The sequence below is a fragment of the Vipera berus genome (genome assembly GCF_964194415.1).
Source record: "Vipera berus genome assembly, chromosome: 3".
NCBI lineage: Eukaryota > Metazoa > Chordata > Lepidosauria > Squamata > Viperidae > Vipera > Vipera berus.
Window position 1 is genome coordinate 212,175,642 of NC_138204.1, and position 21,595 is coordinate 212,197,236.

At 46.6% G+C, this 21,595-nt stretch overlaps 1 protein-coding gene across 1 annotated transcript in view; it reads right to left on the reverse strand.

Annotated features, from left to right (window-relative positions):
* The window catches only part of AGO2 (argonaute RISC catalytic component 2), a gene marked incomplete at its 3' end in the record, with an annotated part of 49,453 nt that extends 35,577 nt beyond the window's left edge, over positions 1 to 13,876 (reverse strand). Inside the window, exon 1 of the mRNA XM_081325633.1 lies at positions 13,767 to 13,876. Coding sequence (XP_081181759.1) covers positions 13,767 to 13,818 — 52 coding nt within the window. The 5' untranslated portion in view covers positions 13,819 to 13,876. The remainder of the gene's footprint in view (positions 1 to 13,766) is intronic.
* Between the last annotated feature and the right edge of the window lie 7,719 nt (positions 13,877 to 21,595).

Below are 21,595 nucleotides of genomic sequence, written 5' to 3' on the forward strand. Positions count from 1 at the left end.
TATAGGGTTCCCTGCCTGAGGAGGAGGATGGACTAGAAGACCTCCAAGGTCCCTTCCGACTCTATTGTTATTGTTAAGCCTCCCCAAAATGTCCTCTTTTTTCATGAATATACCTTTTTCAACTCCTAGGAGAGTGAGGCCATTTTCAGACTGACAAACAGCAGCACCCAATGACAGAAAGCTTTTACTCATCACCTCTTGAGTTAATTTGTTAATTAACACTGGCTAATTGTCCTCACGGTTAGAAACTTACCAACAGTGAGGACAATTAACCAGTGGAACAGCTTGCTGTCAGAAGTGGTGGGCGCAGGGGGTTGGACTAGAAGACCTCCCAGGTCCCTCCCAGCTCTATTCTGATTAACCTCCAATCACAGGGACTTTAGTGTGGCATTGAAGGAACGTATCGAAAGCTACTGTCTTTTAGTACATTCTTTGTCCTTGGCACATTAGGGCTACCAACGGCTATTATTAATTGAGTATCTAATGAATGCCTGCTCAACTGATGGTTAATGAACGCCCAACCCCTGCTGTTTAGCTACCAACCCAATGATCATCAAGAGAGCAGGAACTCCAATTCCCCTCATCCTGAACCGGCCTTTTCTTTCTGTGCTCCGGCAATTTCTCCAGGTTATACAAACATAGAGAAGGCATCAGAGAAGAAAAGGGACAACTAGGCGAGCTTATTCAGAGAAAGCGTTGATGTGTCTTTTGTTGGGAAAGCTCTCCTTATCCCTCCCGTCCACGCTTCTTGAACTGAATAATAATATTTTCAGTAAATGAAACTATATCAAATGTATATACTACTCAAAAGGATGGAGCTTCAGTGAAACCAAACTAATGAAACCATTTGCCCAAGAAACTCTTTAACATATCAGACAAAAAGGTCTAGGCCAGGGGTCTTCAAACTTGGCCCTTTTATGACTTGTGGAATTCAATTCCCAGAATTCCTCAGCCAGCGTGCCTGGCTGAGGAATTCTGGAAGTTGAAGTCCACAAGTCATAAAAGGGCCAAGTTTGAAGAGCCCTGGTCTAGGCCACATCCCCCTTCACATTAAGTTTCCAACTCGATGACAGATTTCCGACCCAGGAGAAATTGCCCAGTATTCTTTCCACAACATACTGCTGCTGTAACCTAAAATATTTATGTGTGGAGAAAAGGTTAGCACCTCATTTCTTGTCTGTAGTAAGCAGGACTAAATATCAGAAATTACTGAAAGGTAGGGAAAGGAGTGGTGGAACCTGTGGGTGGAGTTAAAAGAGGCAAAAGCCTAGAATCCCTACGTAGCCACAAGCAAACTAAGTCTGAACCCACCCCCCTTGAATTCCACTGAGTCTCATTTAACTCCTAGCAGATGCTGTAAGTCGAGAAGATTCCTACGCAGAAGCATGAGTAGCAATAAATAACCTTAACTGGATCTTCACACGTGGACCTGATTTTTCTTGCCTGACATGCTGTTTTAATGAGTTTCATAATTAAAGAGAAACCAAATAAATATGTGAGATTTCACTCTATAATGGACCATTGCAGTCCAACAATATCCAATTGTCAGCAAAAGCATCCAGTTCTCTTCTCTCTTTTTATTTGCCAATTGGTCTATTCCAGGGGTAGGCAACCTTGGCTCTTTTATGACTGGTGGACTTCAACTCCCAGAATTCCTCAGCCACCCATGCTGTGGGGAACGGGAGAGGTTTCCAAGCTGAGCCATGCTGGCTCAGTAATTCTGGGAGTTGAAGTCCAGGAGTCATAAAAGAGCCAAGGTTGCCTACCCATGGCCTAGGCCTAGGCCGCTTTATGACTCGTGGACTTCAACTCCCAGAATTCCTGAGCTAGCCATGCTGACGGGAAAGGGAGAGGTTTCCAAGCTGAGCCATGCTGGCTCAGGAATTCTGGGAGTTGAAGTCCATGAGTCATAAAAGAGCCAAGGTTGCCTACCCCTGATCTAGACCAATCAAATTTATGCACATTTGACCACGATACCCACTGAGTGCGTTGGAAGTAATAAACCAACCTACCTCAAGGACGAGAGACTAGAACAGGCTGCTACAAACTTGAATGGTCATAAAATGGTATGACAACATTTAAAAGAATATCCTCGGAGGAATTAGCTTCATGAAACAGCTTGCCTTTTGGCAAACGGCTTCAAAGCTGGTGAATAAAGTAGATTTTTTTCCTTCCCATCTTTTCCAAGTACTTTTTTTTAAAAAACCAGAACATAAAAACGCTGGTTCACTTTTGGTGGGAGATGCAGCAGCTCAGAGGCTTAATGACGCTAGAAATGCCGGCCAAAAAATGGTCTGCGACTCTGGCCGTTTGAGATCGGCTCTTGAGACCGAGGGAGCTCCCGTCGCTCGGTCCCTAGCTCCTGCCTATTCGAAAGCCTGGGCGGAGAGCAGAATGCTGGCACTGGGCCTAGCTGGACACAAGTCTTTGTGACACAAAGTGAGGAGAGGAACGAACGGTGGAAGCGCTCAGAAGAACCAGCAACCCAAGCACTACTAGTTAGCTGGTGTAAAGTTACTTCACACACACACACATGTACACGCACACACACACACAGTGCACCAAGGATAGGTGCGTAAGCGCTGAACAGAATGGACGAGCATTCTAGGCTACCTGGACTACATTGTGTGTCTAGTATATGTAGATTTCCCTGAAGCTGTAGAGAGGGGTCTTCAAACTTGGCCCTTTTATGACTCGTGGACTTCAACTCCCAGAATTCCTCAGCCAACATGGGGGAGCTATGGCCCCTTCATGACTTGCGGACTTCAACTGTCAGAATTCCTAAGCCAGCATGGGGGAACTTTGGCCCCCTTCATGACTTGTGGACTACAACTCCCAGAATTCCTGAGCCAGCATGGGGGAAACTTTGAGCCTGTTCATGACTTGCGGAGTTCAACTCCCAGAATTCCTCAGCCAGCATGCCTGGCTGAGGAATTCTGGGAGTTGAAGTCCCCAAGTCATAAAAGAGCCAAGTTTGAAGACCCCCTGCTGTATACCATATGCTGTCTGTCTGTCTGTCTATCATTTATTTGATTTCTATAACTGCCCATCTCAGCAAATGACTCTAGGCAGCTCGCAATTCAGAAACATATTTGATTTCCTACTGCCAAGCAGATGCCAACGAGAAGCTTAGAAGCCGCAATAGATGCAACCGCCAGTTCTCAGGTAAGCCAAAGGCTTTATGTAAACCTGAGAAAGACATCACTGACAGCCAAGGCCAGGTAGCTGTTAACATAAAATGGCCTAGGATTGAAACCCTGGGGATGATTCTACCTGTATAGGGTATACCTCCTATGTTCTGCAATAGACTGTACGTATATATGTACATATACAAAATAATTAGGTATAACTTAGTGAATTCAGAATATTTATTAAACTGCTGGCAATTATAATTTTACTCAAATTCTGATAATAAAAAAGTTGCTGTTGCTTCTGATGTCATTGAGGTCTCATACATGTATTGTATTAATTATATTGTATTAATATGAACCATTAATATGAAGGGACGCGGTGGCTCGGTGGGTTAGGACGCTGAGCTTGTCGATCAGATGGTCGGCAGTTTGGCGGGTCGAATCCCGGGTGCCGCGTAACACAGTGAGCGCCTGTTACTCGTCCCAGCTTCTGCCAACCTAGCAGTTCGAAAGCACGTAAAAATGCAAGTAGAAAAATAGGGACCACTACGGTGGGAAGGTAACAGCATTCCGTGCGCCTTTGGCGTCTAGTCATGCCGGCCAAATGACCACGGAGACGTCCTCGGACAAGCGCTGGCTCTTCGGCTTTGAAACGGAGATGAGCACCGGCCCCTAGAGTCGGAAACAACTAGTACGCATGTGCGGGGGAACCTTTACCTTTACCTAATATGAACCATAATAACCACCAACCACTTTGAAGTTTATCCTCCATCTAATACCTTTCCAAAACTATCCAAGTTGGTACTTTATATTATTTCATCCTCTCTTCTTTAAACTATTTCACAAAATAACCTGCTAGTGTTTTCATGCATTGTGGAAGAAGAGAGAGTTTTTCATTATTCATTTTCTTTACCCCAGGCTCAACTTTAGACAATTAAGTCATGTTCCCGGATTTACTTTAATTCTCAGCCCCTTAACCCCTCAAATGTTCTGAGCTGCAGTGAACAAAACCACAAGTGTTGCTTCTCATGTGTGTGTCAACAGAGAGCAGGAATTTCTTCAGAGGCCGCATATTAAGTCAACATTTTCATTAATCCACCAACACTGCCAATTTCAGGAACTCAAATGCCCTCCCTTTCTAAAAAGTCAGCTTTCAAAGGTAAAAGGTGAATCCATCGGCTTTTACTTGATCTCATTTTTTATTTTTATTTTTATTTATTTATTTTAATCCCATTTATATCCCGCCCTTCTGCGAAGACTCAGGGCGGCTTACAATCTAAAGCACAAATCAATGTGCTTAGCAATAGCCTTCATTCTATGTATATGCCTGCTTATTAGGGCTTTCACACACACCCCAAGCGGCATTATTACAAAGTCAGCTTAATTGCCCCCAACAATCTGGGTCCTCATTTTACCTACCTGGGAAGGATGGAAGGCTGAGTCAACCTTGAGCCTGGTGGGACTCGAACCTGCAATAATTGCAGGCAGCTGGTGTTACTTAAGGAGGCATTAGCCCACTGCTCCACCAAGGCTCTTGCCATTGAATTGTGTGTTTCCCATTCTAATTTGGAAGAATTTTTTAGGGTGTTTTGCTGTCCCAATTGGGTGACACAAAACTAGCCGGAGGCCCAAACTATGACAAGGAGAGCGGATACTTAATGTTACATGTATTGACAGCAGCGAGAATTATTTATGCCCAATATTGGAAAAAGGAAAAGTTACCGACTAAAGAAGTATTAATCAAGAACATATTGGATTGTGCAGAAATGGATAGATTAACTCTAGAGATTAAAGAGAAAGAGCATTCAGTTTACTATAGAACTTGGAATAAATTTTATCAATGGCTAGAGAAGCGAGTTAGAGAGAAAGGAATGCGATATGCAATTTTGAAAAATACTATACATCAAAAACTTTGTATTGTTTATGGTAATCTATTATACCTATCATTGTTATCAATTATTGGCTTTATTACGTTTATTTTTATATATTTACCCAGACAATATGCTGTTTGCCAAATATTGAAAGTTACTGGGAGAAAACCCTAACCCTCACCCCCAAGCTTTCCTGTACCCTAACCCTAATTCCCATCCCCTTACCTCCCTCCTTAACCTCATGAAAATTAATAAAAAATTAAAAAAAAAACAAACAAAAAACTAGCCAACAAAGATTACGTGAAGTGTTAACCCTGCTTTATAATGCAGGGAATGGCTATCATTAAATGGGACCTTAGATACTGATTTTGGTTGTGAATCTTGCATTTTTTTTTTTGGCTTTAACATCATATTTTTAATAAGACAGAAGTGTACTCCAGCACACCAGTATGGATTGTTCCTTGTCGCACAAGAACATTCCCTGCTAAAAGAAAGGACAGTATCGGCCAGGTCAGGCATAGTATGACACTCACAGAACAAGACTGATTTTACTCAAGGTACTCACACCATTCCTACTCTCTTCTATAACTATCGTGCAGGCCAATATACTATTGCTCACAACCCATCAACTAGAGGTTAAGTGTACGGTCAGGATGCAAAATTTCTGCCTTTTCTGGGCAGGATTGGAACAACTTGTCTTCAGAGGTTGTGTGCACATCACTGGAGACTTTTAAGAAGAGGCTGGACAGTCACTTGTCTGAAATGGTAGAGAGCCGTGGTGGCGAACCTATGGCACGCCTGCCACAGGTGGCACGCAGAGCCCTCTCTGTGGGCAGGCGCGCCGTCGCCCCAGTCCTAGGCCTTCAGCTGGGTTTTATAAAACCTTTTCGCTTTAGCCCTCCGCCACTGTGTGCAAAAAAAAAAAAGGTTCAATCAATTTCAACTTCTCACGGGGAAAAAAAAGATCTCGCAGTTGGAATCAATTGAACTTTTTAGTCCCACCCAGTCTGCCGTTACCACCGCAGCCACGCCCACCAAATGGGCCACGCCCATCCAATGGGCCACGCCCACCCAGCACCCAATGATCGATAAGTGGGTTTGGGGTTGCAGTTTGGGCACCCGGTCTCTAAAAGGTTCGCCATCAGTGATATAGGGTCTCCTGCTTGAGCAAAAGGGGTTGGACTAGAAGACCTCCAGGGTCCCTTCCAGCTCTGTTATTCTCTTACACGTAAGCTGATTCAGTTCTGACTGAATGGTGGGGGAAAATTTTTGAACTGAAGAAGCTTCTTGGGTGAGAAGCGAAACATTTTCAAGCAAAACAAAAAAAAAACCAAAAACCCAAAAAGTTCAGTCGCCTTTTGAAAAGCGCCTCTGGGATTTTGCCCTAGCCTAGATGAATGATGGCATAAGGTCCTCTGCCTTGGGTAGGGGGTTGGACTAGAAGACCTCCAAGGTCCCTTCCAGCCCTAGGATTCTATGTGATCCTATGTTTCTCCAGAGCAAACTGCCCATAACTATAAATGATTCTCTGACTTCAGTTGACATTTCAAAAGCCCGTGGAATACTTTGCTCAGATGAACAAAACATGTTAACCAGTTCAAAACTATTTTTGAGGGTCTGTATTATCACCCACAAGAAATTAAGTGGAGTAGACCATGGAAACTACCTCTGTTTGAGCTTCCTGGATTGACATTAATGGTAGGGAAGGAACTCATTTGGTTTCCAAAGGCTTCATTCATCAATCTTTCTGCCTCTCTGAGTTTCTCCAGGTCAGTAACTACCTTGGTCTCAACAGAGAAAATGATTAAGCAGCGTTTTAATGATTTTTATTTTTATTTATTTTAATTCCATTTATATCCCGCCCTTCTCCGAAGACTCAGGGCGGCTTACAAGCTTAGCAGTAGCCTTCACTCTATGTATATGCCTGCTTATTAGGGCTTTCACACACACACCCCAAGCGGCATTATTACAAAGTCAGCTTAATTGCCCCCAACAATCTGGGTCCTCATTTTACCTACCTCGGAAGGATGGAAGGCTGAGTCAACCTTGAGCCTGGTGGGACTCGAACCTGCACTAATGGCAGGCAGCTGGTGTTACTTAAGGAGGCATTAGCCCACTGCTCCACCAAGGCTCTTGATAATGGTTCTTTCAGTAGATCAGTTTCATTTGATACACACACACACACAAAAACATTTTAAAGAGAATTCAATTGATCTATGTATAATTATTGCCTGAATGAATACACCTTTCCCCTATGCACTGAACACATTATTAAAAATGCTCCAACACTGGAAGTTTTTAAGAAGAGACCAGACAACCATTTGTCTGAAATGGCATAGGGTTTCCTGCTTGAGCAGAGGGCTGGACTAGAAGATCTCCAAGGTCCCTTCCAGCTTCATTCTTATTCTTTTCTTATTCCTATTCCTATCCTATTCTATTCCATATTTTCTATTCTATTCTATTCTATTCTATTCTATTATTATAACCTATATTTTACAATGTATATTGTATATGCAACTGTATACAATACTTATAAATGGTACCAGGCACAGGTGCTGCATATTCTTCCATTTCGTCCCTCCGTTGTTTTTTCAAAAAAGCAGGAAAAAGGGAGGACATTTTTCCATTTTCAAAATTTCTAGAGATTTTGCCTAACTGGGAAAAGATGGACAGTTCCACCCTCAACGGAACAAATCCTCTAGAACAAAGGTCCTTAACCTTGGCAATTTTAAGACTTGTGGACTTCAACTCCCAGAATTCCTCAGAATTCTGGGAATTGAAGTCCACAAGTCTTCAAAGTTGCCAAGGTTGAGGACCCCTGCTCTAGAAGTGTCTAGAAAGAGATTTTCACTGCCAACCCTGAAACACTAAGCACTTCAGAAGAACACAATGCTATGCAACTCAAAACCTTACGCTCCAAGCCAAGTCATTAAAAAACTTTTTTGTCACTTACATTTTGGGAGATCCTGATGGCTTCAGCTTTTGAGAAGTCCAGCTGCAGACTAAAAGTGCTGACTTCTAGAATTCCTCAACTACAAATCCTATTTGAGGTTTTGTTAAGCTTTACTGGAGCGTCTCCTCGCGCAAGAATGCCACAGTAGAGAATCAAACAAGCCACAACCACACTGGGACTCTGAACAGCTGCTGCTAAGAAAGCAAACCCTGTGTCCAATTTATGGTTTGGCCAGAAGCTTTTTTAACTCATGGCAAAAGTCCACGAAAAGAAAAATGCAGCCTAGATGATCACCCAGGGCCAGCTCAGAAAAAAAAGACTACAAGGAGATTTTTTTGTTAGCAGTGTTGTTTCGGGTACATCTCACAATGTCACGTGGTATAACCATCTTTCTGGGTGCGTGCACACGTATAGACCAACCAGCATTCCCTCACAGCCCAACAGGCAGAGTGGCATACAGGTAGCCCTTGTTTAATGATGCTAACTAGTAGGACTGTAAACTCTGTATCTTTAAGCAACGTGGTCGTAAGTATGGGACTACACTGCTGCCAGCAGTTCTAGCATTGCTTATGTGATCATAATTTACGAGTTCCCGCAGGCTTCCCCATTGACTTTGCCTGTGAGAAGCTGGCAGGGAAGGCTGCAAATTGTGATCAGATGACTGTGAAGACGCCACAACAAACATAATACGACGTTTAGTCCCAACCACCACCCACAAATGGTTGTTAAACAAAAGGACTACCTTTGGCTGTGAAAGTACTGGACTAGGAGAAAGGAGATACCCGATTCCCACCAAACATGATTGCCATGACTTTGAGCCAGTCTCTCTCTCTCCCACCCCAAGAACCAGGAGGTCCAGTGATGGAAGAGTGGCCTAGTGGTCCAGACTTGACTCAGTGGTCTCCCATCCTCTAGTACCTTCTCAGCCATGGAAGTATCCAAGGAGAACTTTGGGTCAGTATACTCCCTGTCAACCCTACACTGGAAAGTCAAAAAGAAAAAAAATATTGATCTACCAACACTTAATGGACCAGCATGACAGATTATGTCCGTAGCCCTTCACGAAGAAGACCTTGTCCTGTAGCAGATTAATCCGGGCTTATAATAATAATGTGTATAAAACCTAAAAGTCTAAAATATGATTGTACATCGTATCAGTACTCAACAGTTTCCAATTCCAAAACAGCAACATGTAAGCGCAGCTTACAAATCTACATTTTTACAGCACGGGAAATTTGGAAAACTATGTTTGGGAGGCCACACTAAAGGGAGAACTTCAGACACAATGTAAAATGGAAGACGCTACCTTATATAGCAGAAAATGCTGTCTTTGTGATCAAGGAGCAGCTTTCTCCTAACTCTGGCAGTGAGGTTCCTTGCCACCACCAACAGAACAGAATAATTTAGGGCTCCTGACAACAGCGCAAGTGAAAGTTATTCCAATGGGAAAAAGTTGCGACAATAAAAAGGTAAGCTTCACAACTTGCTTAACATAAGAATAACCCCACAGGTGGGATTCTCTGGTCCAGCAACCTCTTTTGGGCAGCCTAATTTAGCTAATACTTATGGCTTCTCACCCAACATACATACATGTGTCCATCGTCCATCTTACATGTACACCGATGGTTAAAGCCACCTATCCAGTAGTAACAGTGCATCTTAGGATAATCAGTTTCATAGATCATGTTGTGAGAAATACTTGCTTGTAAGCCTTCTGTCAATTAATTTCACTAGGCTGTCTCTGACCCAAGGAAACTGACGGTCTATCTTAAAAACCATTTGGTCAACTTCAATGGCAGCCCATCACCCATATGGGAACCCGTGACCCTTAAGAAGCTGCTCAACCATGATTCCCACTTGTCCTCGCAAGCGTGGGCAATGGTGAGGGAAGATGGGAGTTGCGGTGTGACACATCTGAGAAGTCATGGTTCCTCGTACTTTTATTAGGAACAGTTCTACCATGCAGCCTTTAAGTTGGAAACTAGCTATCGCTCCTTCCAAGGTAGACCAGGTTAGGAAACAAGATTCTGAAGGACTGGAAGTATCCTTTATTACACCACAACAGAGCAGACATATCAAACACAAGGCCCGGGGGCCAGATCTGGCCCGCAAAGTGGTTTCATGTGGCCCACGAAGCTATCCTGGAAACAGTGAGGGAACGGCCCCCACTGCCTTGGCCCTGGCCCAGAGACCCTCCTTCTGCCAGAGACCCTCAGATCTGTCCCACTCCTGCCCAGGCCCCCATAGGCACCCTTGATGCGAACGATGTAGAGCTGGCCACGCCCACCCAGTAGGCCATACGCACTCTAGCCACGCCCACCCAGTAGGCCATGCCCACCCTGGCCATACCCACCCGGCCCCCTGAGGGCAACCGCAATGCTGATGCGGCCCTCAATGAAATTGAGTTTGACACCCCTGCAACAGAGGGATAGAATCAAGATCGCGTGAAGTACTAATATCACTTTACAATGCCTTGGTAAGGCCACATCTGGAATACTGCATCCAGTTTTGGTCACCACGATGTAAAAAAGATGTCGAGACTCTAGAAAGGGTACAGAGAAGAGCAACAAAGATGATTGGGGGACTGGAGGCTAAAACATATAAGGAACGGTTGCTGGAATTGGGTATGTCTAGTTTAATGAAGAGAAGGACGAGGGGGGACATGATAGCAGTGTTCCAATATCTCAGGGGCTGCCCAAAAGAAGAAGGAGTCAAGCTATTCTCCAAAGCACCTGAAGGCAGGATAAGAAGCAACGGATGGAAACTAACCAAAGAGAGAAGCAACCTAGAACTAAGGAGAAACTTCCTGACAGTGAGAACAATTAACCAGTGGAACAACCTGCCTCCAGAAGCGGTGAATGCTCCAACACTGGAAATTTTTAAGAAGAGACTGGCCAGCCACTTGTCTGAAATGGTATAGGGTTTCCTGCCTGAGCAGGGGGTTAGACTAGATGACCTCCAAGGTCCCTTCCAACTTATTATTATTATTATTATTATTATTACAATCTTGCAAGTTTGCCCGTCTTCTCTTCCCTCCTTCTAATAGCCCAGGAGTCATGGGAACAAGACTTAATTCCTTTGTAATTCTCTCCTCTGGATCTAACACGTTTATTCTGCAAATAACCGTTTCCTAAAGACCTCCTGGTTCCTTCTCTAAATTCATCTCCCTAGCTTCCTACATCAGCTAGCAATTAAGTCACCATTCTGGATTTCAACCCCTTCCTCTTCTTTCACACAGGGATGACCCGTACTCTGCCCAAGTGGACTCCATTGCTTCTTTACTCCTCCCACCCATCCTTGGAAGCCAAGCATCACCAATCGCTTTGGTGATTGAGGAGCTGCAATTTCCATTGGCAAACTTTCTTCCTATAACCTTCCTCCGTTGACGTGGCCTTGTACTTGAGCCTTTGGGACCCATTTGCCTCCTCTAGCATGTCTGCCTAGTTAGCTAGCATGTCAAAAGTTAGCAGCCAGACTGTTGTTGAGACAACCCAGCCATGAAGACCAGCCCTAAGAAATCAGAATGTATCCCTTGATCATCTTCAATTGTTCTTCCCTGTCCCATCTCAGTTTTAATCTCAAAATGCTTGACTTGGGCAAGCGTCAAGAGGCTAGAGGGAAAGCGAATGAGTAAAACACCAATTGGTCATTTAAGATTGGATCAGTCACCTTCTTGTAGAAGTTGCCATAAACAACCACTACAGGAAATAATATTCCTCCTTAACATAGTTGTAACAATCCCAAAATAATTCCTACAACAGAATATTTGTCATCCCACCATCATCATGCAGAGAGGTGCTGGCAAACAACCATTATCAAGACTTTTTTTTTGAGCCTTGGTGGAGCAGTGGGCTAATGCCTCCTTAAGTAACACCAGCTGCCTGCAATTAGTGCAAGTTCGCATCCCACCAGGCTCAAGGTTGACTCAGCCTTCCATCCTTCCGAGGCAGGTAAAATGAGGACCCAGATTGTTGGGGGCAATTAAGCTGACTTTGTAATAATGCCGCTTGGGGGATGTGTGAAAGCCCTAATAAGCAGGCATATACATAGAATGAAGGCTACTGCTAAGCTTGTAAGCCGCCCTGAGTCTTCGGAGAAGGGCGGGATATAAATGGAATTAAAATAAATAAAATAAATAAATAAAAGCACTAGAATGTATATGGGGGGGGAGGACGGGACGAGAGATAAGACACAGAAAATTACTGAAGTCAATGGAAGAGAGTAAACTGAAAACACAATTGTAGCCCAAATAAAATACCTAAAAATAAAGAAGAGTAAAAAAATAATAATGGGTAAGGGATGATGTTCTATTTGTAGCTCAGGATTGGCCCTTGCTGCTGCTCAGAGCTTGATGGTTTCCTTGCAGACCTTTCATTACCCAATTAGGAGGACCCCAGGACCAAAACTAATATTTATTTATTAAGCTTACGTCCTGCCCATCTCACTGTTGAAGCAACCCTACTAATCATTACACACACACACACACACACACACACACACACTTCCTTTCTCGGTGGGTGCAGCTTTTCTTTCAGGTCTGCAAATGCAAATAGATGCTTTTCATCCCCGAATTTAGGTCAGCGTTTTCCAACCTTAGGAACTTGAAGATGCGTGGACTTCAACTCCCAGAATTCCCCAGCCAGCATAGCTGGCTGGGGAATTCTGGGAGTTGAAGTCCACGCATCTTCAAGTTCCTAAGTTGGAAAACGCTGATTTAGGTAAAGGACTTGCTGCCCGAAGAGGTTCAATCCTTGCAAGATGATGTACAAAACACGGGGACTTTTTTCCGCCCCGTTCCGACGATGTTTCGGGAGAACTACACTTCCCAGCACCCATCATTTGATAAGCCACATCCCAAGGAAGCCCCGCTCCCTGGAAACCCATAAGCCACCTCCCCCAATGGCTTCCTAACCAGGGTTTGTTTGCAAAGGGGGGGGGGGAAGGTGGTTAAAAACAAAAAACAAAAAAACCCACCCAGGCTGGCCTAGCAACAAGCCGGCTTTTCAGAGGCCGAAGTCCGGGCTCTTTCTTCCGGGACGAGGCTTCGCATCCATCCCGTGGGAAAAAGGAGAGCCCGGCTGGGCGGGAAACACGCGGGGAAACTGACCCAACTGGAGGGGGAGTGGAGTGGGGGGGGGGAGAAAAAACACGCGGGAACTTCTTGAACCGGGCTGCTCGTCTCCCTCCACGTCAAGTTCTCGCCGTGGTTCTTTCCTCACAACCCTATCGAGCGCCACGAGACACGCGATCGCAACCCGAGATATCGAATAAAGCGGGGGAGGTTTTACACTCAGCACCCCGTTTTTAGCCAAGGTGTCGGTTGGGGGGGGGGTGAAAGGGAAATCTCACCCCGGATCGAGCTGAAGTATTTCTCTCCCCCCCCCCTCCCCTTCCTCCCCCCATCGGGAGCTGCCCCGGACGAACTGCAGCCCCTTCTCCTCGGCGCAATGCCTCGCTTAGAGACGGACGGACGGGGCGAGGAGGGAAGGGACGGAGGTGGGGGGAGGCTTCTGGGCCTTTCCCCCCCCTCCTCCCTGAGGGAAAGCCCGGAGGAGGCTCCGTCTCCCCCTCAGGCATCTCCCCCCTGCCCGGCCAGGGAAGGAGCCCCCTCGGCGCCTCCCTCTCTCTCTCCCTCAGGAGCGTCCAGGGGGCTCCTTCCCGCCCGCGCGCCCCCTCAGAGCCCCGGCCCGGTGAGGCGGCCGTGCGGCCCAGCCGAGCGCCGGCTCCCCTCAGGCCCGCCGGCACCGCCTGAGGGGCCGCCTTCTTCTTCCCCCCCCCCCCACGACTCTCCCGGGCCCGTGGCGGACTCACCGGGCCCCGCGTTGGCCCCGGGGGCGGCGGCGGCTCCCCCGGCCGGGTACATGGCGGCCGAGCGCCGGGCTGCGTGGGAGGCGAGCGGCGCGGGCGTCCAGGCGGCAGGAGCGGCGGCGGCGGCGGCCCAAAGAAAGGAAACCCGCCTCCGCCCGCGCCTCCGCCCCGAGAGGCTGGCAATGGGGCCGCCCTCCCTGCGGCCGCCCCGCGCTCCGCCGCCTCAGCCTGCCCGGCCCAGCGGGGGAGACCCGGCCGGCCATCCCAGCCGGCCTTCCGGGACCAAGCGGGCGCCGGAGGGGCCGGTCCCCACGTGCCGGGCGGCGGGGCTGCTGCGGGGCTGCTTCGGGCCTCCCCCCCCCCCGGGGCCGTCCGGACGGCAGCCGTTTCTCTCGGCACGCTTCGGCCGCGGCGTTTCCCTGACCCGGAGTTGGCATCTCGTCTGAACGCCTCGCGTGTCGCGCGCCCGCCCGATTCTTTCCGCCCGCCAAGCCTGAGGCTTTCGCGGGGACCCGCCTTTACGGGTTGTTGGGTCGCCCGATAAATACGTGTATTTGCAACAGATAACGTGTGAGACGGTTCCGAAGCGGGTGGTGGCTTTTGAAACAAAAGGCAGGGCCGCCGACGGACAGGTGAAGAGAGGGTTTGCTTTGGTTTTTAACCTGTCCGGTTATTTCAATCTGCGCGTGGTTTAGCCGTTCAAATAATATAATCTTTGCCTTTTATAAAACGAACTAGCAATCGTTCCATTTGTCCGGAACGGTCTAGGCTAGGGTCTCCTGCCCGAGCAGGGGGGTGGACTAGAAGACCTCCAAGGTCCCTTCCAACTGTGTTATTCTGTGATTCACAGCACATTCCCTTCTTGTCTTTGGGATGTTAATTTTCAGTTCTATCCTGGAGGTCGCATTGTGCAACTAATATTCACAGTATTTTATTTATTTTATTTTAATTCCATTTATATCCCGCCCTTCTCCGAAGACTCAGGGCGGCTTACAAGCTTAGCAGTAGCCTTCATTCTATGTATATGCCTGCTTATTAGGGCTTTCACACACACCCCCAAGCGGCATTATTACAAAGTCAGCTTATTGCCCCCAACAATCTGGGTCCTCATTTTACCTACCTCGGAAGGATGGAAGGCTGAGTCAACCTTGAGCCTGGTGGGACTCGAACCTGCACTAATTGCAGGCAGCTGGTGTTACTTAAGGAGGCATTAGCCCACTGCTCCACCAAGGCATGGTTTAACAATAATAATAATAATAATAATAATAATAATAATAATAATAATAATAATAATAATAATAATGTTGGAAGGGACCTTGGGGGGCATCTAGTCCAACCCACTGCTCAGGCAGGAAACCCTATACCATCTGCCAAATAGCTGTTAATCCGCACCAGCCTAGGGCTGAACTCCATGGTGAAGCAGATGAAGCCGTCCCTTGAGTCCTGGTGCCTTCAGGTTGCCAAGGTTGAGAAATGCAGCTTTAAGACTGCTCGGTGGTTTCCTGCTGATGTCTGATGAGAGAGGAAAATGAGTCATAAGTTGTCCGTCAATCCATGTCCTAATATGCCCTTGTGCCTTCGGTCCTTCAACGTTTTCACATACCGATCATCTTTTTTTTTAAAAAAAAAAACATACATAAAAAACCCAGGAAGACTCGCAGAAACGAAAACCTGGACAACAGATTGCTATCCCGACCGATTTTAATGACTGCCTTGGACCTTATCCAGATACAGCCTCTTTTGAGCCTTTCCATCCCTCTCTGTCCTAAAGGAAATCAACCCTCTTTCAAGAAGAGACTGGACAGCCACTTGTCTGAAATGGGGCAGGGTCTCCTGCCTGAGCAGGGGGCTGGACTAGATGACCTATAAGGTCCCTTCCAACTCTGTTCCTCTGCTATTTTGAAGCTGAAGCTCAGACACTTGGCTCACCAAATAAGAGAGGACTCTTTGGATGCTGGGAAAGATGGAAGGCGAAAGGAGAAGGGGACGGCAAAGGAGGAGAAGGTTAGACGGTGGTCATCAACGCAATCAACATGAATTTGGGCAAACGCTGTGTGAGTCGAGGACGGGCGACTGGCATGTTAATGATCCATGTGGTCACGATGGTTCAGCGACTGAACAACAAAATCCTTTTCTAGTGCCTTAACTGTGCTAAGCAGGCTCACTTTTTTTTCTACTCCAGCATCCAGTTGCATTCTATGCCCAAAGTATGAATCTAGTTCTGTTTGACAATTTGAGTCACAATTGAGCAGTTAAGCTTTTAAGTCCTGGGCTGGCTTATTCTTTTTGCAACCCGTGGGTTATCTCCAAATCCATAATCTGAAAGTCTCCTTCTTTCTCAGTGTCCATCTTTCAGAGAAACCGAGCTTTTTACTGCTCAGATCTTAGTAATTATTGAAATACCCTTAACAGGAAGGATCCTGCCTCGCTTTGTCATTTGCTTCCTAGAATTAAATCTTCACTTCACCTCCAACGTAATGCTCAACTTTGAGCCCAGAAAACAAAGCCAGTGTCTTTTTAGCCTCAACTGGAAATTCTCCAAACGTGCAGGTTGACATTACCCATGTCATTTTAATATTTAACATTTTTCACTTTCCTAATGACCTATATGCGGGTCAAGAAGCAACAGTGAGAACTGGACACGGAACCACTGATTGGTTCAAAATTGGGAAAGGAGTCTGGCAAGGCTGTATACTGTCGCCTTGCCTATTTAACTTATATGCAGAGCACATCATTAGAAAGGCAGGGCTAGATGAATCAAAAGTTGGAATTAAGATTGCCGGGAGAAATATCAACAATCTAAGATATGCAGATGATACCACTCTAATGGCAGAAAGTGAAGAACTTAAGAGCCTCTTGTTGCAGGTGAAGAAGGAGAGTGCAAAAGTTGGGTTGAAACTAAACATTAAGAAAACCAAGATCATGGCATCCGGCCCTCTCAATTCCTGGCAAATAGATGGGGAAGAAATGGAGGTAGTGACAGATTTTATTTACCTGGGCTCCAAGATCACTGCAGATGGAGACTGTAGCCAAGAAATTAAAAGACGCTTGCTCCTGGGGAGGAAAGCCATGGCAAATCTAGACAGCACACTAAAAAGCAGAGACATCACCCTGTCAACAAAAGTGCGTATAGTCAAGGCCATGGTCTTCTCAGTTGCAATGTATGGCAGTGAAAGTTGGACCATAAGAAAGACTGAACGCCAAAGAATTGAGGCCTTTGAACTATGGTGTTGGAGAAAACTCCTGCGAGTCCCTTGGACTGCAAGGCGATCAAATCGGTCAGTCCTAGAGGAGATCAACCCTGACTGCTCTTTAGAAGGCCAGATCCTGAAGCTAAAATACTTTGGCCACCTAATGAGAAGGAAGGACTCACTGGAGAAGAGCCTAATGCTGGGAAAGGTGGAGGGCAAGAGAAGAAGGGGACGACAGAGAATGAGGTGGCTGGATGGAGTCCCTGAAGCAGTAGGTGTGAGCTTAAATGGACTCCAGAAGATGGTAGAGGACAGGAAGGCCTGGAGGAACGTTGTCCATGGGGTCGTGATAGGTCGGACATGACTTCGCAGCTAACAACAACAAATGACTTTCACCATTATTTTTAGCTAACAAAATCATGTCATCTGGATATCTCAACTTACAGTTTCAGCATCTGAGTTTAATTCTAGGTGCCATTTCTTACAGTCCTATGGTTTTTACAACACATCTGCCATAGAAGTTCAATATGGTGATAGGATGCACCATCTTCCTTATTTCCATATTCCAAATAGCTCAGTTTCTCCAGATTTGATTAAGTAGTGTCCACTGTACAGTTTTCTCAAAGGAAAGCACCCCGTCCATTCTGGCACATTCATTAGCCTTTAATTGTCCCACATGGCATATTCTGTAGCATCAAAACTCTTACCATAGTCCCATGATGGTAAATAAAATAACCTTTGTTCATTCTATTGCTCTTCCCCCACAATTCGTCTTATTTAAATATTTGATCTCAAGTTCCTCTGTCTGTTTATTTGGTGATTCCCTTGCCAAATATAGCTCGAGTCTATAATCTCTAAGTTCTTGGGCAAAACTTCCCTTCTGATTAGTTTCTTCACTGATTCCGTAATTTGCTCAAACCCTTGCACCCCTTTATTTGTACAGAAATTCATTAATTCTATTCATTTATTAATTCAATGTTTATGCTGCCTATGTCACTGAAAAAAGCAATATAATATTAGAATATAATAAAAAGGTAAAAAAGGTAATACAAAACTATTAAAATTTAAAAAATCTTAAATTGAAAGCTAAAGACCTAGAGCAGACATGTCAAACACAAGGCCCGGGGGCCAGATCCGGCCCGCAAAGTGGTTTCATGTGGCCCGCGAAGCCATCCTGGAAACAGTGAGGGAATGGCCCCCACTGCCTTGGCTCTGGCCCAGAGACCCTCCTTCTGCCAGAGACCCTCAGATCTGTCCCATTCCTGCCCAGGCCCCCATAGGCATCCTTGATGCGAATGATGTAGAGCTGGCCATGCCCACCCAGTAGGCCATACGCACTCTAGCCACGCCCACCCAGTAGGCCACGCCCACCCTGGCCATATCCACCTGGCCCCCTGAGGGCAACCGCAATGCTGATGCGGCCCTCAATGAAATTGAGTTTGACACCCCTGACCTAGAGGATGGGCAACATGGCGGCGGGGCAGTGCTTTTTTTGTCATAGAACGCACAGGAATGGAGTTCCGGCACCTTTTTTTTTCCCCAATGGATTTTCCAAGTTTTAAAAGTAACTTTTGAAAATTTGATGTTTGGTCCAGGTGGACTTCAATTGCCCTGTCAGGCATAGCAGGTTGGCAGTAAAATCATTAAAACGGTGCGTGGGGGCTGCTTGTGTGTTGAGTCTGATGCATGCATACTTCGTCTGCACTGGTTGTGATGGTGCTGCTTGGCTTGTGGCACTTCTCAGCTTGTGATTGGTCGTGTGGTTTCACGCTGAGTGCTTACTGCGGGAGGCAACTGTTATGTTTCGTTACACACAACTGATTACCAAGATGTGAGTTCCGGCACCCTTTTTCTTACAAAAAAAGCACTGGCAGTGGGGATCTTCTCTCTATCCTGTCAGCGGCCCCCAACACTGTGTTTATATAATACTCAATCAAAAAGGAAGCAATGCAATAATACAGGTAGCCAATTAAACTTCCAACATAACTAAACTATGATGCTAAAATGATAGGTAGACTTGATTGCCAACTTGTTGAAGGAGCCCATTCAAAAGTGGGTATGCGGAATTCAACTTTTAGATAAACAAACCTAGATCTAATACAGCTCAGAAGCTCATGGTTTCTATAATGGCTATCGCTTTGTCCCAGTTATCTTGGCTCTGACTCACAAAGGGTTAGATCTGCCTCCAAACAGTTGCTTGGTGATCTGGGTGTGAAATCTGCCACTTGAGGTGAACAGATCACTTCCTGCTCCAGATAATCAAGTAACAGAACCTAACAAGAGAGTTGAATGTCTTCCAGTGCAACCTCTGCTTAAGCAAAAGACCCTATAATACCATTTCAGACAACTGGTTGCCCAATCTCATTTTAAAAACTTCCAGTGATGGAGCAGCCACAACTTCTGGGGGCAAGCCGTTCCGCCGATTGTTCTTGCTGTCAGGAGATCCTGTCAGAAAATTTCTCCTGACAGGATCTCTAGGTTGAATCTCTCCTTGATAAACTTCATTCCTTTGCTTCTTGTCCTGCCATCAGGTACGTTGGAAAATAGACTGACTTCGTCTTCTTTGTGGCAGCACCTTATTTTTGGAAGACCTTCGTGTCATTCCTAGACGTGATTTTCATGATGCTAGACATAGCTGGTTCCTGCAACTGTTCTTCATGTTTTAGCCTCTGTTCGCCTGATTATCCCTTTTGTTCTTCTCTGTAAACTTTCTAGAATCTCAACATCTTTTTTATATCGTGGATGCAGTGTTCCAAGTGCGGCCTTACCAAGGCCTTATAAAGCACTATTAACCCTTCACGTGGTCTTGATTCTATCCGTTAACGCAGCCTAGGATTGTGTTGGCTTTTTTGGCAGCTGCAGCACACAGCTGGCTCATATTTAAGTGATTGTCCACTAGGCCAGAGGTCTCCAACCTTTCCTGGCTCGAGAAATGGAGGGAAGGAGAGCAGCACTAGCAGACTATTTGTGCATGCGGCATGCGCTGGCCCCTTGCACACGCGCAAACGGGCCACGCAAACCGCCCAGGTTAGCAGCACATGCACAAACAGGCTGCGGACACCCGTCCCACGCTAGCATTCCGGTTCGCGCCTGTGTGAATTTATTTATTTATTATTAAATTTTTATACCGCCCTTCTCCCGAAAGACTCAGGTCGGTGTACAGAGCAATAAATATAAAAACAAAGTACAAAAGTTAAAAAACAATTAAATATTATGCCCGAATATAAACTAATTAAAAACCATGTTAAAACCCCAACCCTTAACCCATCAAACCAGGCCGGATTGCTCGAATAAATAAGTTTTTAGATCCCGCCGGAAGGAGCGAAGACCGGGGGCCATCCGGAGCTCAACCGGCAACCGGTTCCACAGGTCTGGCGCGCCCACAGAGAACGCCCTCCCCCTGGGGGCCATCAATCGACAGCCACAGGCACTAGCGGGAGGAACACCCACCTACCCATGTGCACCACCATTCAGCTGTTTCCGCACCCTGCTAGCCAAGAGCCCATGGTCCGATGTGGACCATAAGTTAGAGACCCCTGCTCTAGGCTATTGATTGCCACGTATTTCCTCTTCAGGCACATAGGCCCATTCAGATGGTCCACCCGACACCATATGGATCCTTGAATATCTTGTGGGTGGGCTAGCAACTGGTTCCCCCCCCCACAGACACACAATTTTTGAGAGGTCAGGGGAGCCAAAGCTCAGGCAGGAATGACTTCGCTATGCTTGGGACCAGCAAACACAACATCGGGGTTAATAAACCAGGATCTAGGCCAGAGGTCTTCAAACTTGGCCCTTTTATGACTTGTGGACTTCAACTCCCAGAATTCCTCAGCCAGCGTGCCTGGCTGAGGAATTCTGAGAGTTGAAGTCCACAAGTCATAAAAGGGCCAAGTTTGAAGACCCCTGATCTAGGCTGCATAGATGCGGGTGCCCGACAGGTGGCAGCAGCCCAGAGAATAATTTTCCCTCCAGCGGCCACTCGGGGTTTTCCTGGCCCAGAACGACTCTAGGCTGCCCAACCCGACCGGCGGGAGCGCTTCGGACTGCAACTCCCGTCGTCCCTAGCCGCGACGCAGAGGAGCGCCTGCGCCGCCTTTTTCCCGCCTAGCAGCTTTTTCCGGCGCGCCGCCATAACGTCGGCCGGAAAAAGGAAGCGGGAGTGGCGGAAGCTTTTCTTCACCATGAGGCATCGGCATGCGTCCTCGCTGATTTCCGGCCAAGGTGCGGCTTCCTCCGGAAGAGAGGAGCGCTACCGAGTTGAAGTCCAGCCCCTCCTGTTGGAGGACCGCGATTGAGAAATACAGTTCCATGGGTCCAGAGTGGCCGAAATCGCTACTACGTTTTCTGTAATCCCTACCGGATTGATTTGGGGTGTGGGCGACGAGCGGTTCTTTTTTTTTTTAGGGTGGGGTTTTTGGAGAGAAATATTAACTCCTTTATGGGGCAGGCTTCAAAAAGCCTCAGAGGCCGAGATCAACATCGCCCTCACCGATTGGTCCGAATTGTTCTCTCCCTCGGGAGCACTAGTCTCTGTGATTGGCTCTCCACGTTCTCGCGGGAGGCTTAGCCCTACATGGAGTCCCTCCCCGCGGCTGTGCCGGATTGGCCAGTGCCTTCCGCCTCCTCTGCCATTGGTGA